We start from the raw sequence: 22,040 nt of genomic DNA, 5'->3' as shown, positions 1-22,040 counted from the left end.
TTGTCCTTCACCCAATTAAATAAATGTACCAATAAAAATACAGTTCAGCCCTAATGTCTCCATTTCACTGATGAATCAAAGTGCCCCTTTCCTGGGAACCCCACAGCACTCAAACATCATATTCCTACAGTCTTAACCAGGTCCTATTTCCCCAAAATATGCCATCTGCCATGGGGTACTTAGGCAATTAAGCTCCACTGAGTGCTAACAAACAAACATAGGTACAAGACATGGGAAACAACAGAAGCAGACATGTCAACAAAGTATCTGTCACATGAAGCTCAAGCATGTCAAGACATTACATTGAACCATCCTGCGAATCTTAGTGCTACACAGATCCACCTCCAAGAAAATGTCACGAAGAATCTGTGGTAAATTAATATACAGTGCATTCAGAAAATATTCAGAATCTCTCACCTTTTCCACATTTTCTTATTTTACAGCCTTACACTTAAATCATTTAAATACATTTTTTTCTCTTATCACGCAATACTTATTACTAAACATGCATTAGGTGAAGAAAGGAGAAAAGAAATGTTTACAAATTTATTAAAAAATAAAAACTGAAATATTACACTGACATAAGTATTTAGACCCTTTGCAATAACATTTGAAATCTGACTCCGGTGCAAATCATTCTGTTGATCATTGTTTCTAAACCTTGTTTTGATGTCCATCTGTGGTGAAAACAATGGATTGGAACACACCTGTCTATTTAAGGTACCACAGTTGACAGTATGAATCGGAACAAAACCCAAGGAATTAGGACAAAGGAATGAACTGCGGAGAATAGAAACAGGATTGTGTCGAGGCACAGAGCCAGGGGATGCTACAAAACAAAATTTCTGCGGCACTGAATGTTCACAAGAGCACAGTGGCCTTCATAATTCCTAAAAATAAGACTTTTGGGACATCCACAACTCTACCTAGAGCTGACCAAGCAGCCAAACTGAAAAATTGAGGGAGAAGGGCATCGGAAATAGAGATGAACAAGAGTCTGGTCACTCTGGTTGAACTTCAGTCAACCTGTATTGTGATGGGAGAAGCTTTTAGAAGTGCATCCATCACTGCAACACTCCACTTATCTGGGCTTTATGAGAAACTGGCCAGACAGGAGGCTCTACCCAGTAAAAGACACATGAAAGTCCATCATAATTTGCAAAAAGACACCCAGCGGACTCTCAGACTGAGACAAACAAGATTCTCTGGTCTGATGAAATGAAAATTTAACTGTTTGGCCTCAGTTCTAAGAATCATATCCGGAGCAAATTGGGCACCGCTCATCACCTGTGCAATACCATTCCAATGGTAAATTATGGTGGTGACAGCTGCCTTGGGTAGTCCAGGCAAAGCTTGGACCTGAACCCAATTGAACATCTCTGAAATGACCTGAAAATGTCTGCCCACTGATGGTCTCCATCCAAGCTGACACAGATTGAGAGATCTGAAGAGAAGAATGGCAGAATCTCCAAAATAGGACTTCAGGCTATAACTACTGCCAAGGGTAAAACAGTAAAGACTCTGAATGCCAGTGTTAACATGATATTTAAGTTTTTCATTTTTAATACATTTGCAAACATTTCTAAAATCCTGTTTCAACATTGTCATATGTGGCACTTCTACTGCAAGATGACTTGGGGACACACTAAGAGGGAATAACAGAAGACATTAGTGACACAATAATAGAGGACACCTATAATGTGAGGACACTTTGGGACACACTAGGGAGCCAACGATAGAACTATGAGATGAAACACTACTACTATTCAGTAGAAATACTGCAAATTTAGAGTCTGTATAAAAAAAAAAAAAAAAAAAGATTGATGCAACTAATACTTGGTAGGCAAACAATAAGGCGACACCTTATTATGTGGTACTTATAGTATATTGTATGGTGACTTAGAGACAAATCAAGAATCAACGACTCAACGCGGGATAGGTGGCAGGTGAATGAGGTGAAACAGGGACACATTGGGAAGCAACAAGTAGCTAAGCAACTGTCAATTTGTGCAACATTAAGGTTCCTATTACCAGTTTTGAACTAATAGATGACGTGTGGCTCTGCTTCTGCTTTCTGTCTTCATCTCATTATGTTCGTTGCTGCATCAAGGGATGGTCTGTTTTTTCCTGTTTCACATTTCTGGTCAGGGTGATCCTGCTTCTTTCAGAATGATACAAGTTGTCACTGGTTATGCCTGAACAGACTGCTTTCTGTTTTTTTGTCACTGTATCATCCTGAAAGTGACTCAACAAGATGCCACATTTTTGAACAATATATTACTTGCTTCTGCTGTTATGTACAATGCAAGTGCAGCATTTCTCCACTAAATACATCAATGCAGACCTCTAGATGGCTGCTATAGATCATCCCACTTAATGCCAAGGAAGAATTCAACATAGATGTTAATTTGAACATGTATGCTTCCTGTTGCTATTCCCCAAGATGAAATTTCCACTTTCTACTGACTTGTGTCCTAGCCAAATTTACCAGCAAACAGCAGTGGGAGAAGGAAGGAGATTTCAGTTGAGAGTAATGATATTTTAAGTGGGTCTGTCTCTTCACTTTACAAACAATTCCCATTGCACATGCCTTCAACATGATAGGGGTAAGTTGAAGATGTTCCCTCTTAAGTATGGGAATGTTAATTATTAATTAAGCATGCACTATTAAAGCACAATAAAATAGATACATGTGTGCTCAAGACAGGGATACATCCTCTTCCTGTACATATGATGCCAATGCGTTTTACCACTCTGCTGTAGAAGTGCATTATGATGCTTCAAAAATAAACAGAGAACGGTACTTTTAGGGATATCCTTTCAATTTCTTTTCTTTTTTTTTTCAGTGAAAACATTTTTGTTAATGATCGTTTTTGAACTGTAAAAACAAAAAAAAGTTGTAAGTCCAACAGTCCCCATCTTGCAATTGTCTTCTTTCTACAAGGCATGTAACTCCTTCAGCCGTATCCTGTGCCACTGATGGCAGGTAAACCACACATATTTCTATAAAGCACTTTTACTTTCTCTAAGGGAGGGACATTTATTTGTCAAAGTGTTTTACAAACAGAGCATGCTCCACAATTGTGCCCATGTTGACATGCTTTAATGGCCAAATCATGTTCTTTCCTTGATTTGCTTAAGCACTGTGGCAATAATGACTTTTGACCACAGGTCCAATGAACTTGCCATAGGGGATCAAAGTCGCTCCTAGACCAAACAAAAAGTAGAGTAAAAATGCCTGAACCAACAGAAACCATAGCTACTTCCAGCTATTGAAGGCATTTGAACACACACATTAATAAAGGACAAGGCAATTGTTTTCAGTGACTCTGTATAAGTACATCATTTCAAGCCTCAACTATAGAACACATCAGCTAAATCAAGGACCCAGTCACTCTCTGTGTGGAACTAGTATGTTTTCCCCTTGTCTGTAAGACATAGATTTACTGAAAGTGGGTGAGTGTAGGTGTTTGTGTGAATGAGCCCATTAATTTGACACCCAGGATTGATTCCTGCCTTGTATATGATGTTGCTTAATTTGGATTAAGTGCTTTTCAGAATTTGATATCAAACAACAACAATGGGAGAAACAAATGGATGGAAATGAACCGTCAGATGTTTCAGACATTAAAATTCATTTTAAACTCTTTATAACACCAAAATGATTTATTTAGTTTGATGGATGAATTGATTAGTTTATTTATGTTGTGACAGACAGCTGGGGCGTCTGCACAGCCGGGATGCCTGGAAGCTGGAAGGACCGGGAGAGGATGCGAGAGGGCAGCCGCCCTGGTTCGCAGGTGGGTCACACGTTTGGAGCTGGGAAGCTCCACAAGGTTGGGGCACGTGGCCACCACCAGGGTCCGCCCAGACGTTCCCACCACAACAGGGAGTGATGCCAGGCCAGGAGGCAAATATACCCAGTGTGCTTCCAGGTGCTCAGGCAGCACTTTCCGCCACACCCAGAAGTGCTGCAGGAAGATCATCAAGAAGCACCTGAAGAACATCCGGGTACTGCATAAAAGGGGCCGCCTCACTTCAGTCGAGGAGCCGGAATTGGGAGGGAGTGAGACGAAGCTTGCGAGAGAGGAGTGGAGGCAGCAAGAGAAGAATAAGAGAAAAGAAGGACTGTGAGTGATTGGTGCACTGTATTGGACAAAGGAAAATAAACGTGTGTATTTTGGACATAAGCTGTCTTGGTGTCTGTCCTCGTCGAGGCTGCTTCCCACAATGCATTAACAAAAGTGATTTATTCCATTTTTAGTTGCCAAGTGCACATGGAATATGAAATGCTAAGTCTGTGAAAAAGTGTTGCAACACTGGATAGGAATTTAACAATGTTCTCTGACAGTTTTGGCTCCTAGAACTGCCCCAAATGCCTTGTGATGACACCCAATAACACAGAGGTGCAATGCTCAAAATAGAACATAAATTGAAAGATGCCATCTGGCTGCATTGTCCACTGGCATTATCTTAACAGCCGCTCTTCAGCCTGCATTCTTCATCAGCCTAAGCTGCTGACACAGGGCCCGTGGATTGTGTTCTCACTCCACTATCTAACCCTTCAACCTTGTCTGAATCCCACATATCGGGGTCTAACTGTTTACTTGCTAGGACGACACAATAAACAAGCTCCATCAGAACATCTAATTTTTAGTTGACGGACTCTCCATCTGTCAGTCTGCAACAAGTAGACAGAGGCTGAGAAAGGCAGGACACACCGACTCTTTTGCACCTTCACTAAGGCTGTATTACTGCACTTTGTCTATAAACAGGCATACTGTTTAGGGTTCAAATAATTGCTAGAAGCAGCTCTTACCTTCACCAATCAAAAGCTGGTGGAAAATTTATCCATTTGAGGAAACCTACAAGAACACAGAGGGAACTGGCAAGCTAAACATGCTGGAGAATGAACTAGGTTTCAAAGGTTGTGAGGGAACAAGCATTTAAACCAAGAAAAGCCTTCAAAGGAAGAGCAATATCTCTTTCTCTCTCTCTCTTTCTCTGTTAGATTGGTTTGCTGGGGCCAGAAATGCACTTTTCTTTCTCAAATTATTATAGTGGAATAATTATTGGATTAGGTGACAAGCTGGTTAGCAATTAGGCATTTTCGTTTTACTACTATGGCTGTGGTTTTCTTCTGTTGTTTCAATGCCTCTCTCCTGAATCTAATTTGATACAACATTATTATTAATTGGGAAAGGCAGCCATAACAAATCAGAGGGGGGCTGAGTGTTCAACTATGAATTGTTGAAAAATTAATTGGGAAATACTGAAAAGAAATAAAAATCACAATGTTAAACCCTGGAAAAGATAAAAGGGAGAGATACCACTTTATTAAAGCCCCATACCATGAGGAGTGCCATGTGAGAACAACATCGCCCACCTGCAGGCCCTGTGGTCAGCTGGAAGGAGTCCACTTCTGCGGGGCAGAGCTCACTGCCCAAGATAGAAACATCAGCTGCCAAGGATTAAAGCAGCTGCCCCTGCTGGGATGAACGCACACACCAGAGGTGTTTGTGGACCACTGCATATCTTATGCTAAGGGTTGCACTTCTTATTGTCCTAAAATCGAAAGCAGGGTAGACCAGCATGTGGCCGCTTGAGCCAAACGAAAAGCAAAGAATTCAAGTTAATCCTGAAAACTCTGCTTTCATAGTGAGCAACATAAAGCACATTTATTTAGACAAAGTGAAGTGTGACAGGTTTCCAACAGCACAAAAGCCTTAAGTGACACCAAAACAAAAAAACAGTCATCTTATCCATCATGTCTGATATGTGGATATTTCCACATAAATATAATAGGCATCCAGTGCATCTCTTTTCCATGAAGCCTCAGTTATCTCCATTTTTCTTACTACTACCAGTAGCCAGCCACCTCAACATCAGTTTAACCACACCTTCATTATTAATGAAGATCATTGTGGGGCACTACCCCAATTCACATTTACAACAGTCCAGAATGGATTAAAGCATCACATCACAGGGCACTTCACATTCTCTAACAATTAAGTACTCCAGACAAATGACTACTAAAACATTTGATCACCACAATGAGGCCTTAAATGGGGGTGTCATCATGTTGCCTGTGAAGGCAAAGCTCTCTACAATACTTCACTCCAAAACCATATTTACACCTAGGTAGTCATAGCCTAGTGCAACAGAATCTGTTAAGCAGCAAGAATTTGTTCATTTAAAGCAGACACAATCAACAAAGAAAGAAATTTAAAGGACACAGTACAAAAGAAATGAATTAGAGCCAGGTCAAAGAACACCAACAGATTCAGTTTGTGTCTAATTAAGTAAAAAATAAATAAATAACTGAAATTATTTGGCATTTGTGGATATTCAAACCCATAAAGTGGGGAGAAGGTTAATGCTGCTGCATCACAGCTCCTGATATCCCAGGCTCATTCAGTGTTCTTTCTATGCCAATTCTTCCCTCATCCCAGAGAAGTGCATGTTAAGTAAACTGGCCAAGTGCGAGTAAAAACGGAGGTGTGGGTGAGTGGCCTATCAAAGAGTGGAATCCTGTCCAGTGCTGTGTGACAGACCCCGACTTCCAGCTTTTACATTTACTTATTTGGCTGACACCTTTATCCAAGGTGACTTACAACATTTATGATACAATTATTTACATTTCTTTTTAGTTTTCCAATTGGAGCACAGGCAGATCAAGTGACTTGCTCAGGGTTACACAGTGTCAGTAGCAGATTTGAACCCACAACCTCAGGGTTTGAAGTCCTAGGTCCAAAGCCTTAACGACTGCACCACCCTGCCTGCCATTACAACATGAATTCATGGTGTATATTTCCCTAGTGGTAAATGCAGAAGTAAGCTTTAAAATATATAGTAAAAATAAAAAAAAAACAAGTTGATCAAAAGATATGTTTCGGTTTTAATATGTGGTAACCATAGTTTTGAACCATCTTTCACCTGCTTCCACCAAGGCCTGCAGGAAGGACCTTGTCATAGGCGGAACTAGCAATACAAGACGATAATCTGATTACATGAATGTGAACTTGTATGAAAGGGGATTAAGAGAATGGCTCAAACTCACAGACTGCGCTAACAAAATCTAGTTCACGGAAGGTTGCTGAAGCCCTGTGGAAAAGCAGGATAATCATTTGCAATCCTATATGCAGAGATTCTGCTGCTCTAAACACTAAAGCAGGAAGCTGCACTACAAGTAAAGTGCCTCTCCCTTTGCAGTGAATGAAAATCGGGAATTTGAGGAAATTGCTGCAGGAGGAATTGGAGGTAATAAAACTTTAAAGAGTTCTGAAAAAGTGGCTATTTTAAGAAGCAGAAAGTGATTATTGTGGTAGTCACACAGTTTATTGCAATGTGAGCATCTTCTTGGCTTTTTGGTTTTCCTCCTCTGTCTTCCATTTTTTCGCATTATATACGTCTTTTCAAGTTTCTAATTTCTGCGTTTATTGTTGAATATGGACATTTTTGTACAACTCGGAGAACGTGTTGTGAAAGTACACTCTGAAAAACATAAGCCCAGGATCCCTGATTTTTCAGTGTTTACTCCTTCCATAATCTATCCCATAAAATATACACACATGGTTCTGCTCACTATAAAATAGTAAATTGAATTAGTTGCTGGGTTTACATTATCTCTTTGTGTCTAGATATTCTATTGGGCATTCTGCTATAACTCCTGCCTCCCAAAGACACACATGTTAAATTCACTAGCAAGCTTGAATTGGGCTGGTAATAAGATCATGCCTACTTGATGGACTAGCACCAAGTCTAGGATTGTTTTTACCTTGGGGCCAGTGTTGGCAGGAAAGGCTCAAGCTCTCCAAAGCCAAAACTAGATAAATAGGTAACAAAATGTACAGTATAGATGAATGGTTGCAGGGTGTCAGTTTTTTTCCAGTGAATGTAACAAGAAATTTAGTGATAACTGGCAAATTCTGCCAGTATACCATTTTATTTTTTCAAAACTCTGCCAAGCTGTGCTATGTCTTCATACAGACAGGTGCCACCTGCAGTCATTGCTTTCTGAGGTACTACATGAAATACATTTTTCTACTTTAGGCTGAGAACAAGTGGCAAACAAAGATTATAACCAGGCCAAGGACAGATAATTGTGCTATGTCAGGATGTGGCTATTGCAGTGTTAAGTATTACCTAGAAAAGCTTACTGTTTCCACATAAATACAGGCCAAATTTGAAATCTGTCACAACGTTCAATTTGAATTTTGCAGACTTTTACTTCATGATTAAAACAAAAAAGATAGAGGCACTGAACAACTTGGACACCACTAGAGTGTGTTAGGTAACCTGTCTGCTAATCATGTGCCACTTGAAAGGCAGGCCACCAACTATTGACCGTTAGGCAGCCCCTCTGATGGTAGTAAGAGAAACACTAGTGCCTCATTCAACTTCCATTCAATAAACATAACGACCAGCAACTTAGTGACGTCCCTCTGAAAAACTCGTACAACCAAAAATTGTGAAATCAAATGTGGTTATGTTGCCTTAAACCAGTCGGTTTTAGTTTATTAGTATTATTTTGCTAATCACTCCAAATCAAATACTATTACGTATGCTACTACTTTATACAACTTTTTTTTATGCCATCATGATGGTTGAAAATGAAAGGAACTGGAAGCTGATTCAAACAAATAATCTAGCCAAGTACAAGTAAGAAGTAAACATTGCCTATAATTCAGTGAAATTCACTCCTTAAGATACACAGTTTAATCAATTATATGATAAAACATTTACAGTGGAATGTGGATCAACTTATTTTACATAACATTCCTGACAACAACACCATCACAAAGTGTCTGAAGAACCTCTGTCAACAAGAATCTGAAATTGAGTAGAAGTACATTAAAAGAAAACATGCTGACTGTGGGTCAATGTAGTAAAGCCAAATCAACAGATGGCAGACACCGTGTCCAAAATCAAATATGCCAAATAGAAAAGAGCTTTGAATTAAGACAAAGAAATGGTCATTTATGAAAGCTGTATGTTTAGCAAAAACATGAAAACTTAGCTCTGACTGTCATTCTGGAGCACAGCAGATCCAATGATAAACAACAGAGAATATGTGTGAGATCAAATGCAGTCAAGTCTTAAAAAGGATACTTAACCTTGCCAACTGGTCACCGACACATTCCCCAGACACAACAGTGTGCAATGGCCATCTTCACAACAGCAACTGGGAAACTAAATGGGAAATTGAATGAGTTAAGTCGTCTGGTTGAGGTCAATGTCATGAGGGAACTAGGAGGTCAGGTGATGGCAGCTGAATCAAAATTGCCCAACTGTCTGTCAAATTAAACCATGAAACAAAATGGAAACTGAAAACCTTCTCTAATCTCATTCAAATAGTCCATCTTCTAACCATAACTTCATATAACATTTCCTTAAAAACTGAATTGTGGCATTCAGAATTTTAGGAATGTCTTATGCTAAATATGAAGGCATATTTTATACTCTATGTTTATCTATCAACCACTTTTAATGTCTTTAATTCCAGGAACACATATCAATGTATGCAGGCTTGAGGATACTGCCTTCTGCTCATTCTAATCATTTTCTTAATTAGAAACCAATTCTTGCTGTTAATGGAATGCATCTCACCTTAGCTCTGTTTCTAGTATTGTATTTACATTTGTATGAACTTTATGCAGGTGCCTGCCCACTGCAGACACAGCTATTAGTGCGCAGCAGTCAAATCTATCACTAGTACTAGCAACCAGTACTCACCCCAACAGTCACCCTTTATAGAACCTTACATTATGATCACTAGACATTTGGCATAGTGAATAATGCACTGGATTTTAAACTATAAGGCTGCCTATTCAAGTCATACTGTTGTCTCATTGTATAACTCTAACCAAGTTACTTAAACCAACTTTAAAAAAACAACAGGAACCATCAACTAAATATATAACAATATCCGTAAAGGAAATAACTGAAGTTGTAACAAGAAATGGTTAAAATAACTTTAAAAATACACACATGGTAAAGCCAGCATCAGGCTGCTCATCAAGCAAGAAATAAAGATCTTCATACTTACTACAGCTTGTCTCTCAGATCAGTGCAGTTTGCTGGCACAGGGCAACGCTTCTGATTGAGATTAAACAGTATATTACGAAACGTACCTTAAGAAGACAAAAATCACTTCATTGCTAGCTGCCCACCCAGACAGAGCTGCTCCAATCCAGATATCAGCAGTTCAATCTGTAGAAATGCTAAATGTCTTTATTTTTTTTAAATCCCCACCAAAAAAAAAGAAAAATGCAGAAAAGCATAAACTAAACAGAAAATGACATCCTCGGAATGGAGGTTGTGAGCACAGTAACTTTCCAAAGCCTAGCCATAACACATTCTTGTACCTTGTCATGTTTTACTTTCTCACGCAGCCAAGGTGCACCCCTCGATTTGTGGAGAAGACTACGTACAACCATGGTGAAGTATTTCTTCATCAAGCTGTACGGGAAGCCACTACTAACAGAACCAGCTCTTCAGAAGATTCCATCTCCTCCCCTTCCCCCAGTCTGTTCTCTGGAGGGACTCAAGTGAATACGTCACTGGGCCCACTTAGAACTAGACTCCCCAAGCACGCTAATGACTGCGGCACTGATAAGACGTACCTAGTGATACAAGACAGGCGCCATTGTGACAAGGAGGTGATAGCGAAGCTAGGAAAGCTCAAAAGAACAAACCGAACATTGATGTAGGGTCCTGGCAGGGGTCACCGGACCCAGAAAGAATAATGTATGACTTCCCAGCTTCAGACACAGAGTTTAAATTCTCGTATAGACTGTCTCACTTTTAGGCACAGCCCCTTATTTCCAATGCTACTCTCTTTCCTTGTGATCTCTAGAAATCTTAACAAAACTACAGGCATAAGACTGGAATACAGTCACATAAATCCTATGTGTAAATAACATCAGCCTGACTATAAATGAATCGGAACTGCTTTGAGGGTACACAGACCCAATCAATAAATAAAAAGGAGTGGTGGCTCTGAGGCTAGGGATATGCCCTGGCAATCGGGAAGGTTGCCGGTTCGAATCCCGTAAATGCCAAAAGGTACTCTGCTCTGTTGGGCCCTTCAGCAAGGCTCTTAACCTGCAATTGCTGAGCGCTTTGAGTAATGAGAAAAGCGCTATATAAATGCAAAGAATTATTATTTAAAAAGCCCTAAATAGAAAAAAAGGCTACATTTTGAGTGGAAGTCACAGGACCTCTTCTATGCCCCTGCAAAAGAACCATGCTGGCTTTATTACAATACATCCTTCGTTTTCATGCTGCTTCCCTCTCCTTGTAAAAGAGCAGCTGTTATTTTGCCTCCTCCAAAATCACAGATTTATTTCAATATGTGAGATAACACAACTTGTGCAGCTTCTATACGGTTTGAAAACTCCAACACCTCAGAAATCTCTAGTTGTCCATAAAAAGTTATTAGACTTGAGGGATCTTGAGATATCAGCCTTCCCTGTGAATGTTCATTTTGCCATTGCAAAACCTTTCACTTTCCTGTTCATGAAGCTTGACCAGCCAGAGAGTCCAGACTTTGCCTCATTCTTATTCCTCTTTTCTTCCCCTAGTATTTGTGATCAGCTCTCTTGGTATGTCATTCTTTTGTACCTTGACTAAATGACACAGACACTGCTGGGTCTTCTATCAGTTCTCGTTGGCAGTCGATTCCTGTGCACATTCTTTTCATTCTTTTAACATGGTGACTTGATGAAAGGACACTTCCATAATTTACACAGTGGCTTTATATTTTCCTTTTGTGCTATGTGATGATGTGTGCAATGAAATGTACTATATAAAATGCTGAATGATTCATTTATCTTAGGGTGGCACAGTGCTTAACACTGCTGCCTCTCGACTCCAGGTGACTGAGCCCGGTTACTGGCTAATTTGGTATATCTGAGAAAATTAAACTGATAAGAGCTCCTTCCAGAAGCTTGGCAACATTCAATTTCCTCTATACATGAAGGGCAGCAGAGCTGCAAGCCCACAAGTTGAAACATTATATAGTAATAGCAGGGTTTAAGCACCAAGCCTCACGTCTTTGTAAGAAAAATCACGCTTTTTTACTCTGTGCCAGCCGTTCTGATTTACGCTACAGCAGCTGAAGGAGTTTAAAAGCCCTGAGGTGTCCTCATTACATCATGAATCATGAATTACACAGAGCATTTCCAGAACTTTCGCTTTGTCACTGAAGTCCCAAAAGTAAAATTTCAAGTTTTTTTTTTTTTTTATTTTTAACATAATGCAGAGATTAATGCACAAAAGTAGAAGCCTTGCCAACAAATCCCTTATTGGCCAACCAGTACAGCAACTCCTCATGTGAAAAGAGCTGTCAGGTTACAGTCACTGCACAGAAATGACAAATGTCAGTCCATTTACACCACAGGCGCGGTCCAGACAAAAGATGAAAGCACGGACAAACAGGACACAATGAAGGGTTATAAAGGGTACGAGCACAAGTAGTACACATGGAAGTAAGGGGTATCTTCAAACCCAGTCTTTCATTTTCTGAGCCTTCTTTTGACAGTAAAGGATCACGGAGAGCCAATTCCATCAGGTTTAGGCACTTCTCAGGGCATCCTTATACCGGGACTATTTAATGATCATGGGGAAATTATGCAAACCCCACAAAGATAATGCAGCTAAGAACTGGACCATGGTCTGAGCCATGTGAAGAGTCAACCCACTGCACCACCCACCTTTGTATTGAGTTACAGATTCCCTGTAGGCTAAAATGTTAACAACTTTTGACACACTTACACCCATAATTAAAACAATTAACAATCATTCAAGACGTCTCTGAGATGAAGATCCCTGCCAGCAAACAACTCAGGCAAGATGGGACTGTGTCGGGAATACCCCCCAGCAGAAAGCACTGACAAGCATCTACATGTCAATGGAAGACAGTGACAACATGCAATTTTCTCATTAGAAATTAGTGTTTAAAAACACAACATCTGAAACATTATCACCAATTTCAGTTTGTGACTTGATGACTCTGGAGTAGTTGCAATTACCTGTGTGTACTGTGACATTCCCAAAAATCTCAATCTCAGTCAAATGCATTAGAGGAAACTGCTACACTCCTGCACCATGCCACGTTTTACTATTTATAATGTCTCAGTGTATCACCCTGACCAGCAGTACTTGGCCTAATGAGCTTAATTTACATTAAAGACTCCTTAAGGAAAGTAAATGAATTAAGAAATACACACTTCAGATGAAAAAGGGGATAAACAAGGATTTCTCTAAAGCAATGGGAAAATAAAAATCAAACTGCTCCGACCATTTAATTATCATAGCACACACTCTCATGTCACCTCCTTTTTTTTGTACTTCTGGCTTTCAGGCCAGCTTACCACGTGGCGGCCATTAAGAATATTTTTACATTTGCATATCCAAGGCCTTCTGCTTTTTTTTTTTTTTTTTTTTTTTTAACAATAATATGGGTTCACTTTAGATAATCTGCAAGCTGCCCTTATTTCACTCATAAGAGAGTTATGGCTTTTAACCTGTACTATGAAAGTCCAGAATTATGAATTAGAAAAAAATGGTGGCGTCAAATAAAATGTGGAGGCAAACTGGCAATGTAACATAGTTTTCTTTCAAGTTGGGAGAGTTCTGTTGGGACCGAAGTACAACTTGTGGTTTGATACAAGTAAAATCAATTTAGGTCTCTTTGTCATCAATTTGGAACAAACTTAATTTTTTTTTCTGAAAGGAATACGTTTTTCTAGTTTTAGAGAAAGCCATTTTATCATTTTTTTTTAATACAGATTAAGCTCTGGGTAAACAAATTATCTTCTTGGAAGGCCTGTATTTTTAAGCACAAAATTATTGTAATTTACCACAATGTCACATTCTTTTTCACCATTGTGTTATCATTATCGTGATGCTATTAAAAAAAATAAATAAATAAATAAATAAAAATGCCATCGTGGTCATCTCACTGTCCAACTTGGTGGATTCCTAAAAAGATGTTTTTGTATGATTTCTCATCACTAAGACTGTTGCCTAGCCCCTCGTTAAGACGTTCGTTGTTATTTTGACTTTTCTTGAGCATCCCTTTTTTGAATAGTGTCTCAATTTAACTGCCTAGCCCTCTCTGTTTAATTCTACACTTCATTCCAGAGCGGGAACCCTTTTAACATGAACTATGCGAAAGTGCCATTATATATCTCATTCTTGCATTAACATGTGGGCAGTGGTATAGTGACTTTAAGGATTGGAGAATCCCTTTAAATGCTGTCACTCCAAGGCTCCTTTGTGCAGATAAAGGTTCCACTGCACTATAGGTTCCAGTAGTTTCAAGGAGTCTAACTGGCATCCATGGCACCACTCTAAATCTAGCACAATCTTTATGTGTATAGCTCAAATACAGCCACAGAGCATGAGAATTTACTGGTTAGTATAACTTCTTAATTTCAGAACAAAACATTATTTGAGAATATGACTCAATCAGACAAACAAGATTAACACAGCAAATACAACCATATCCTTCAAAATTAATCCAGACAAAAGATCTCAGCACTCAGCCGCCAGTCCAGATAATTTCTAATTAGAAGCCTATTCTTGTTGCTAATAATGCCTTAACCCAGCACTGCCTGCAGTCTCAGAAATACATCTTCTCTGGCATTTATTGCAGTAAAAGCTTTCAGTACACAGGATTCAAATAAAGAATTTTTTACACTTTGTTTTAGTGTTACTAGTTATTACCATACTGTATTTTCATTCCTTTTTGTCTTGAAGTGAAGGCACCTAACAACAAGCTCTACTGTAAATGACAAAGTAGCCCACAATGGAGGAACTAATTGGTCTCATTTGCACTAGCTCATACACTAAAAATTAACCATTTCAATTAAAATATTTTGAAGAAGGAAAAAAAAGGAAATTTCAGGCATTTGGTAAATCTAATGGATGTGATTTTGCTGAATATTTTTTATTTTATATAAAGATTGGAATGTCTACTGCTAAGGAATTTTAATGCAGTAGAATGAAAGGAGGCACAATCAATTATATTAAATGACAGCTTCATTAACAGTTAAAATATGATACAAAATAAGTGGAATGAACAAAAACCTAAAGTGAGTGAAGCTTAACTAGGACAAGTACTGGGAATCCCCTGATATAAGTGTATCTAATCCTGGATCCCAGTTCCTAGTGAAGCCATAACTAAGTCAGTCAATGTGTTGCATTTCTTTTCACGAATATCACAGTCAAAACATGAATCAGACTTGCTACCCAAAAATCAAAATCAATTGTCACCAAATACAACCTATTATTTGTTTGTTTTTTGTTTGTGACACTTAAACCCAACATTTCAAGTTGTACCTTTGCTGTTCCAAAGTGTGGACATGAACAGCAGCAGTGCATGGACAACTTATCTTGCACAACTGCCAGCTCTCATGGTTGGCAGCAGGTGCCACTGCCATCAGCAACATGGCAATAACATTTAAAGGTTCAAAAATGAATCAAGACATGCCAAAAATAGTTTCGAGTAAGTAACAACAGGAAACAAAGAAAAATAAACCGTAACACCTCTCATTTAAACCATGACAGCATGCTGTAAAATAACTGTATTCTGGTAAGTTACATTACTTCAAAAATATATAAAGTAGCAACAGATATGCTATAGATATTAAAGATTTATAAACTTCAAACTTATACCTAACTAGTGGCATTGCTGTTGGGTTAAACTGGCATTGCATACACAAGGCCCATTTGGTGACCTAAGAACAGAAGATTGATGATGGTTAATAGGCCAGCATTATTCCTGCTTATCTTACTGCTGCCACCACATGTTAATTTACAAGCAGTTTTTTTAAACTACTTGGCAACCTGCCCATTACGCTGCATAGTCCATTGAAAGCCTCACATGGGGTGGTTAATCAAATAATAAAAGATCTGAGAAAGAGGCAAAGATTCTCAGATAATATAAAACTTGCTGAAAATAAGGTTATTATTATGAAAACAAGGTTTTAGCAGGACAAGTGATAAGTATGAAACTGAGAGCCAACTGTGTTTTTTGTGACTGTAGCTAAAGTTTACTCTTGCACTGGGTCAGAAAAATGGTCCATTACAACTGAAGAAATAGATGATTGTCAATGCCAGGAGTGGTGGAGGCAGATACTTCATTAATGTAATTACGATGCATTTAATAATACACTTAATTTTATACAGTATATCATTTTTTTTTCCAACATTAGACTTGCTACATCATCTTATTACAATACAGCCCCTCCCACATTTGCATTCAAAGTTTGAAAATTAACATACAGAATGATTCTTGTCAAAGCCAAATCCAGACCCAGAATGCCATCATTACACAGTCCTAAATGCTATAAAGCTATAAAGTATTAAATTCAAAAAATATGGTAATTAGTGATGAGCGAATCCTGCTTCATCATGAATTCAGCAAAATTGCAGACATGTTCGGGAATGTTGCTGAACTCAGTGAAATGCACTGAAGTCAATGTGCAAGGAGGAATTGAACTAGTTTTGAGTAAACTGTAATGGTGCAATGGTCTTTTAAGTGTGCCTGAGGGCTAGAAAAGGGTTAGGCCAGAATTATTAAAAGACGTAGATAGAATGATATCCATAAATAAAAAAATACATTCAACTGGAAACACACTAGCAATAAGTAAAAACAAAACAAATTTATATATATTACAGTGGATATAAAAAGTATACACACACCTGCCAAAATCACAGATTTTGTGTAATAAAAAAATGAAACTAAGATAGATCCCTTCAGAACTTATTCAACCTTTATTGCAAAACTGCAATCTATACAAAGAAGGTGAAAACAAATCAGAAACTGTTTAATTAAAAAAGGAAAAAAAATCCTACAAAAACCTGTTTGCATTAGTGTGCACGCCCTTTAATAATCAAGGATGTGGCTGCATTCACCAATCACAATAAGTCTCATCTCAAATAGTAGTTAGTATACACCTGACATCAATTAAAATGGCTCTGATTGAGCTCAGATAAAGTTTGGCTGTTCCTGTAGGATTACTCCGATATCCTCTTGGTTGCAACATACCCCAAAAGTCATGGTCCACAAAAAGCTTTTAAAATGTGAACAGGATCTCATCATTGAAAGGTATCAATCAGGACAGGGGCACAAAAATTATCGAAAGCATTAAACATCCCATGGAGCACGGTGAGGACAGTCATCAACAAGTGGAGAAAATATGGATCAACAGTGACTCGACCAAGATCAGGATGTCCATCCAAGATTGATGAGAAGACAAAGAAAAAAAACTGGTCAGGGAGGCCACCAAAAGGCCTACAGCAACATGTAAGGAGCTGTTGGATTTCCTGGAAAGCACTGCTTGTTTCCTACATGCGACAACAATCAGTTGTTTTCTTCATATGCCTGTGAGGCAGGATAGCAACACGAAAGCCTTTTCTCACAAAGAAAAAACACCCAAGCCCAGATAAAGTTTGCAGAAAGGTATACCCAGTCTCCCACAGCCATGCGGAAAAATATATTATGGTCTGAGGAGACCAAGGTTAAACTATCTGGCGATAATTCCAAAAAAGTATGTTTGGCACAAAAATAACAGAACACATCATCAAAAGAACACCATACCCACAGTGAAGCATGGTGGAGACAGCATCATGATTTGGGGCTGCTTTCTTTCAGATGGAACTGGAGCTTTAATCAAGGCTGATGTAATCATGAACAACTCAATGTATCAGTCTATTTTGGCACAAAACCTTCAAGCATCTGCTAGAAACCTGAACATGAAGAGGAATTTTACCTTTCAGCATGAAATCGACCCAAAGCATACATCAAAACCAACAAAGCAATGGCTTCATCAAAGGAGAATTGATGTTCTGGAATGGCCCAACAAGAGCCCACACCTTAATCCAATTAGACTCTTATCCAAAAAGACTGTGTGCTGTAATAAAATAAAAAGGTGCTTCAACTAAGTATTATTTGGGGGTGCACACTAATGCAACCAAGTCTTTGCAATATTGCAGTAAAGGTGGAATAAGCGGACAGGATTTATCTGCATTTCATTTTTTTAATGCACAAAATCAGCGATTTTGGCAGGGATGTTTAGACTTTTTATATTCACTGTATACACAGTATGTAGAAGACATATACAGTACACACATACACACACACAAAATCAATGCACTCAATCTTTGGGGCACTGTTTTCTCGAGTCATGATGTGGGTAGTGGACACCAATGCTCAAGTCCTAGTGTCTTGACCCCAAGCCAGCTCAGTAGCCCTGTGCAGGCACCATATAAATGAAGGGGGTACAGGTCGAATGCATATGCAAATGTGCAGAATCAAAACAAACCTTAAAACCTAGGAAATAACAACAAAATGATTTATTAATATTTACAAGATGTTTCTATCAGTTTTATGAAAAAAAAAAACCCAGACAGTAAAAACAACCCTGTGCAAAGCATCTGCACACGCAGATCGGATGCAGCTGGCACATCTTTTTTGTTTCCAATCTAACTGTGCAGATGCTTTGCATTTTTTTGTTCCATCAAAAAGACAAGAATGCCTAGTAAACAGTAATAAATCTTTTGTTATTATTATTTTACAGGATCTTATGTGTTTTCCAACTGGGGTAGGGGTGGGGGTGGGGGGTTCCTATAAGGTTTGTTTTTGACAAGGCACATGGTTAATTATGTATGTGTCCAGCTCCACCCCCTTCCCTTATATATGGACCGGGTGCATGGCTCTTTATGGGCTAATCTGAATTGGTACCTCCTTGTTTGAGCTTTGAAATGCCCACCTTACTATCTCTTGTGGTACCCGTTCAAACACTTTTTCTACATATACAAAATGCATCTTCTTTCCTTTTGCTTGATGCTTTTCTTGCATCTATGTCTGACAACAATGTTTGTGTCTTGTTGTTCAAATGCCAGGCATGAGACCAAACTGCTTTTCTGTACCTTTCAATTGATCCCTGACTCCCTTCTTTAACAATCCTCAACTACCTTCATTAACTGTTCCAAAAACTTGATTGCCCATCTTGACCGACATACCAGTGGATCAAGCATGTGTAATACAAATTCAATATGGTTTGGTTTGTAGTGGAAAATTAAACACTGAAAGTTCATGGACCATTTTTCAAAAACTATGGTAGTTTGCTCCAGGATAAGCTGACTAAAATGGGAAGAAAAGCTGTGAAGCAGCAGCATGCAGGGTTGTAGGAGTGAGTAACAAGTTTTGAGAGTGCAAGGAGAGAAACTGACACCAATTAACAGCTGAAACTGGAGCTGTGGCTGGGCTTTCTAGTTGCATACTATTAATCATATCAATATGTTTCACTTAAAGCAATGTGAAATGTAATGACCTACAAGACTAACTTATCTTCATATGTTTGACAGTGTGCGGAATGAGACATGCAGACACTAAAGACAATATTTTTTTCAATGTGGCTGTATTCATCTCCATCCCTCTCAACAGATAAATGACTTATACTACTGTAACTGTTTTTGTGAAGGGACAGCCAAATGTGCAACCATAATACTTTTTGGTACTCTTGTCAAATGTAGCTGTGAAAGGAGTATATAATAAAGAAAACAAAAATAATTAAAATACAGTATAAATTGTATTGTCTGTACAATTTCCCACTAAAGGTTTACTTTCAGTATAGTGGTTTGAAAAAAAAAAATACTTTTAAGTATATCATGAAAAAATTAAAAGTAAAATTGATCTTCTTAAACCTTTAATTCATTCCCTGCTGTCTCTCTCCACTCTTCTCTAATGAATTCCTATCATCTGAGGAACTAAAGCTGCTTCAAGAATACTTTGGAAAAAAAAAAATATTATTGCAGTAACACAGCCATTGGTTTAAAATGGTTATGTTGAAAATTGTCATGCAGCAAAGGAGGAGGCGGTGGAGGATTTATGAGCTGCGGATCATCAGGAGACAGAATTCTGTCCTGTGAGCTCTGTAGCTCAGTCACATGTTGTACATGGCAAAGAAGTAGCTGGAATGTTTGCCTCCCATTTTCAGTTTTCCCTGCAGATCTCCAACAGCTTTAAAAAACAAAAACAATAAAATGACCTACAAACCTAAAAAGACATGCAGCTGTGTGATATTTCTGAGGTGCCATCATTAATACACTAGTGCTATTCCTTAAAGTAATGATACAAGGTGTGGTATTTTCTGCCGACGTGCACTTCTGGACAACATACAGGCATTGCCAGTAATTTCTTTCATTTAATAATTAGTACCTATTGATGTTTTAGGTAGTTATCAACTGACACTAATAATAATAATGCATTTTATTTAATAAATAATAATAATACATTATATTTATATAGCATCTTTCCCATGCTCAAGACACTGCATAAAACTCAAATAAATAAAGAATAAACCAGCTGGGGGGTGAGCACTGAGCTTCAATTTACTGACACTTTAACACCAAAAAACACTGCTAATGTGTTGATATAAACCTTGGTCAAAAGCAGGCAAGAGAAATCCAACTCCATTTCACAACATTCCAGAGGAGCTAGTTGAGAAAATCCTGTTTACTCATTTACTCATGCACAACAAGAACCAATAAAAGTAAAGAATTGCAAATTAGTCTTTAACATCTGTCAGGCTAGCATTGAATTTACAGTTTGGCTCTAAAGGGGGTTGTGGCTCTCCCATGTAAACTCTTAACTCAGACTTCCATTGGTTGAAAACTCTGCTGGCAGAGACTTCACTCAAAGTCACAACACAACCATGACCACAACAAAAACAAAATTCTGCTTCCTCACAACACCCTTCATCAGTTTTACTCTAGCCCCCCCACTCTCTCAACATCCAACTGCCAAACAATTTTCTTAACTGATTATCCAGTTCAGGGTTGTGAAACATATACTGTATATATTTGGGAAGACAAACCCACACAATATGCAGAGCATTCAAATGTACCACAGATGGTGGCCATGCCAAGATTCTATTCATCTGGACCAAAGAGGATACAGCACAAACCCTGATACCAACATTCTCCTTGTTGTTTTCATGACACACTGTTTTTTATATTTTTCTATATTTACATATTTAACTTTTTCTTTAGGCTCACTGTTTTGTTATCTTGGGCTCTGTGATGAAGTGATGTTTTATCCAGGGTTGGTTTCCACCTTCTATCCTATGCCTAGATAGGCTTTGTATCCTAAGCACTATGAACTGAATTAAGCATTCCTAATATATTATGAATAGATGGGTTATCTTATCCTGATACAGAAGTGTAGTTTCAATCTTGTTTTTCTTTTTTTCCAACATTTCTGATCCTTCCGATTTATCTTTTATGTGATGATAAATGTGAACTTGCTCTTTCTATTCTTCCTGTTTATTTAAGCACTTTGAGCAAATAAATGAAATTCAGTATATAAAATACACTATGCTGTCCAAGCACTGCAGTAAAGAAAAAATGTACTTACTGTATGACTCTTTAAGAAAAGCTTTGTACTCACCAAAAACCAAATAAGCTTGGCTTATCGATGTATGTCTAGCCTGCCTGAATACAACTAACCAGGAGTGGAGACTTTTTATATTTAAGATCAGTCCAAATTCATCCAATTATATCCAATAGAGGTAATATGAAGAATGGTAGGAATCCTGCAGTTAAAACAGCAATTTCCTAATGATATCTAGATCCGCTAAGACAGTGTTTCTTAACCTTTATGGTGTCATGACCTAGATTATCCTCTTTAAGTGTATTCAGAACAAAACTGGGGGATCTTCCCAATAAGTGAATCTAGCACAAATGACAAAGTGGTTGGGTTAGTCATCTTTGGTAAAAACTGAGGGGTGGTGGGGTCTCCCACTTGGTGGGATGATTGTCAATGAATACGGAGGTAAGTATCATATGTCGATTGCTTAATCAACTTGTCACGATTCACGCGCGACCCACCAAGCAATGGCAACTTGTGAACCACCAACAGTAGCCCACGATTAACTTACTGTTTAATGAATACTACTCTAGGACATGGTAGGCCACAGTGGCTGCAGGTTTTCATTTTAATCACTGTCTTAATTAGTTCCATAACT

At 38.4% G+C, this 22,040-nt stretch overlaps 1 protein-coding gene across 4 annotated transcripts in view; it reads right to left on the bottom strand.

Moving 5' to 3' along the window:
* Positions 1–22,040, bottom strand: part of ppp1r13bb (protein phosphatase 1, regulatory subunit 13Bb) — a 106,172-nt gene that overhangs the window by 62,966 nt on the left and 21,166 nt on the right. Inside the window, exon 1 of one of the 4 annotated variants that reach the window (XM_051920122.1) lies at positions 10,368–10,519. The exons of 1 other annotated variant lie outside the window; for it this stretch is intronic. In XM_051920122.1, coding sequence (XP_051776082.1) covers positions 10,368–10,457 — 90 coding nt within the window. In that variant the 5' untranslated portion in view covers positions 10,458–10,519. Of the gene's footprint in view, positions 1–10,133; positions 10,219–10,367; positions 10,520–22,040 lie in introns of those variants that run through there. 2 more of the 4 variants (XM_051920125.1, XM_051920123.1) reach the window with 2 other exon arrangements.

This window comes from Erpetoichthys calabaricus, chromosome 16 (genome assembly GCF_900747795.2).
Source record: "Erpetoichthys calabaricus chromosome 16, fErpCal1.3, whole genome shotgun sequence".
In the NCBI taxonomy this organism is placed as follows: domain Eukaryota; kingdom Metazoa; phylum Chordata; class Cladistia; order Polypteriformes; family Polypteridae; genus Erpetoichthys; species Erpetoichthys calabaricus.
Note: the sequence above shows the minus strand (reverse complement) of the source record. Positions and strands in the feature narration are given on the sequence as shown.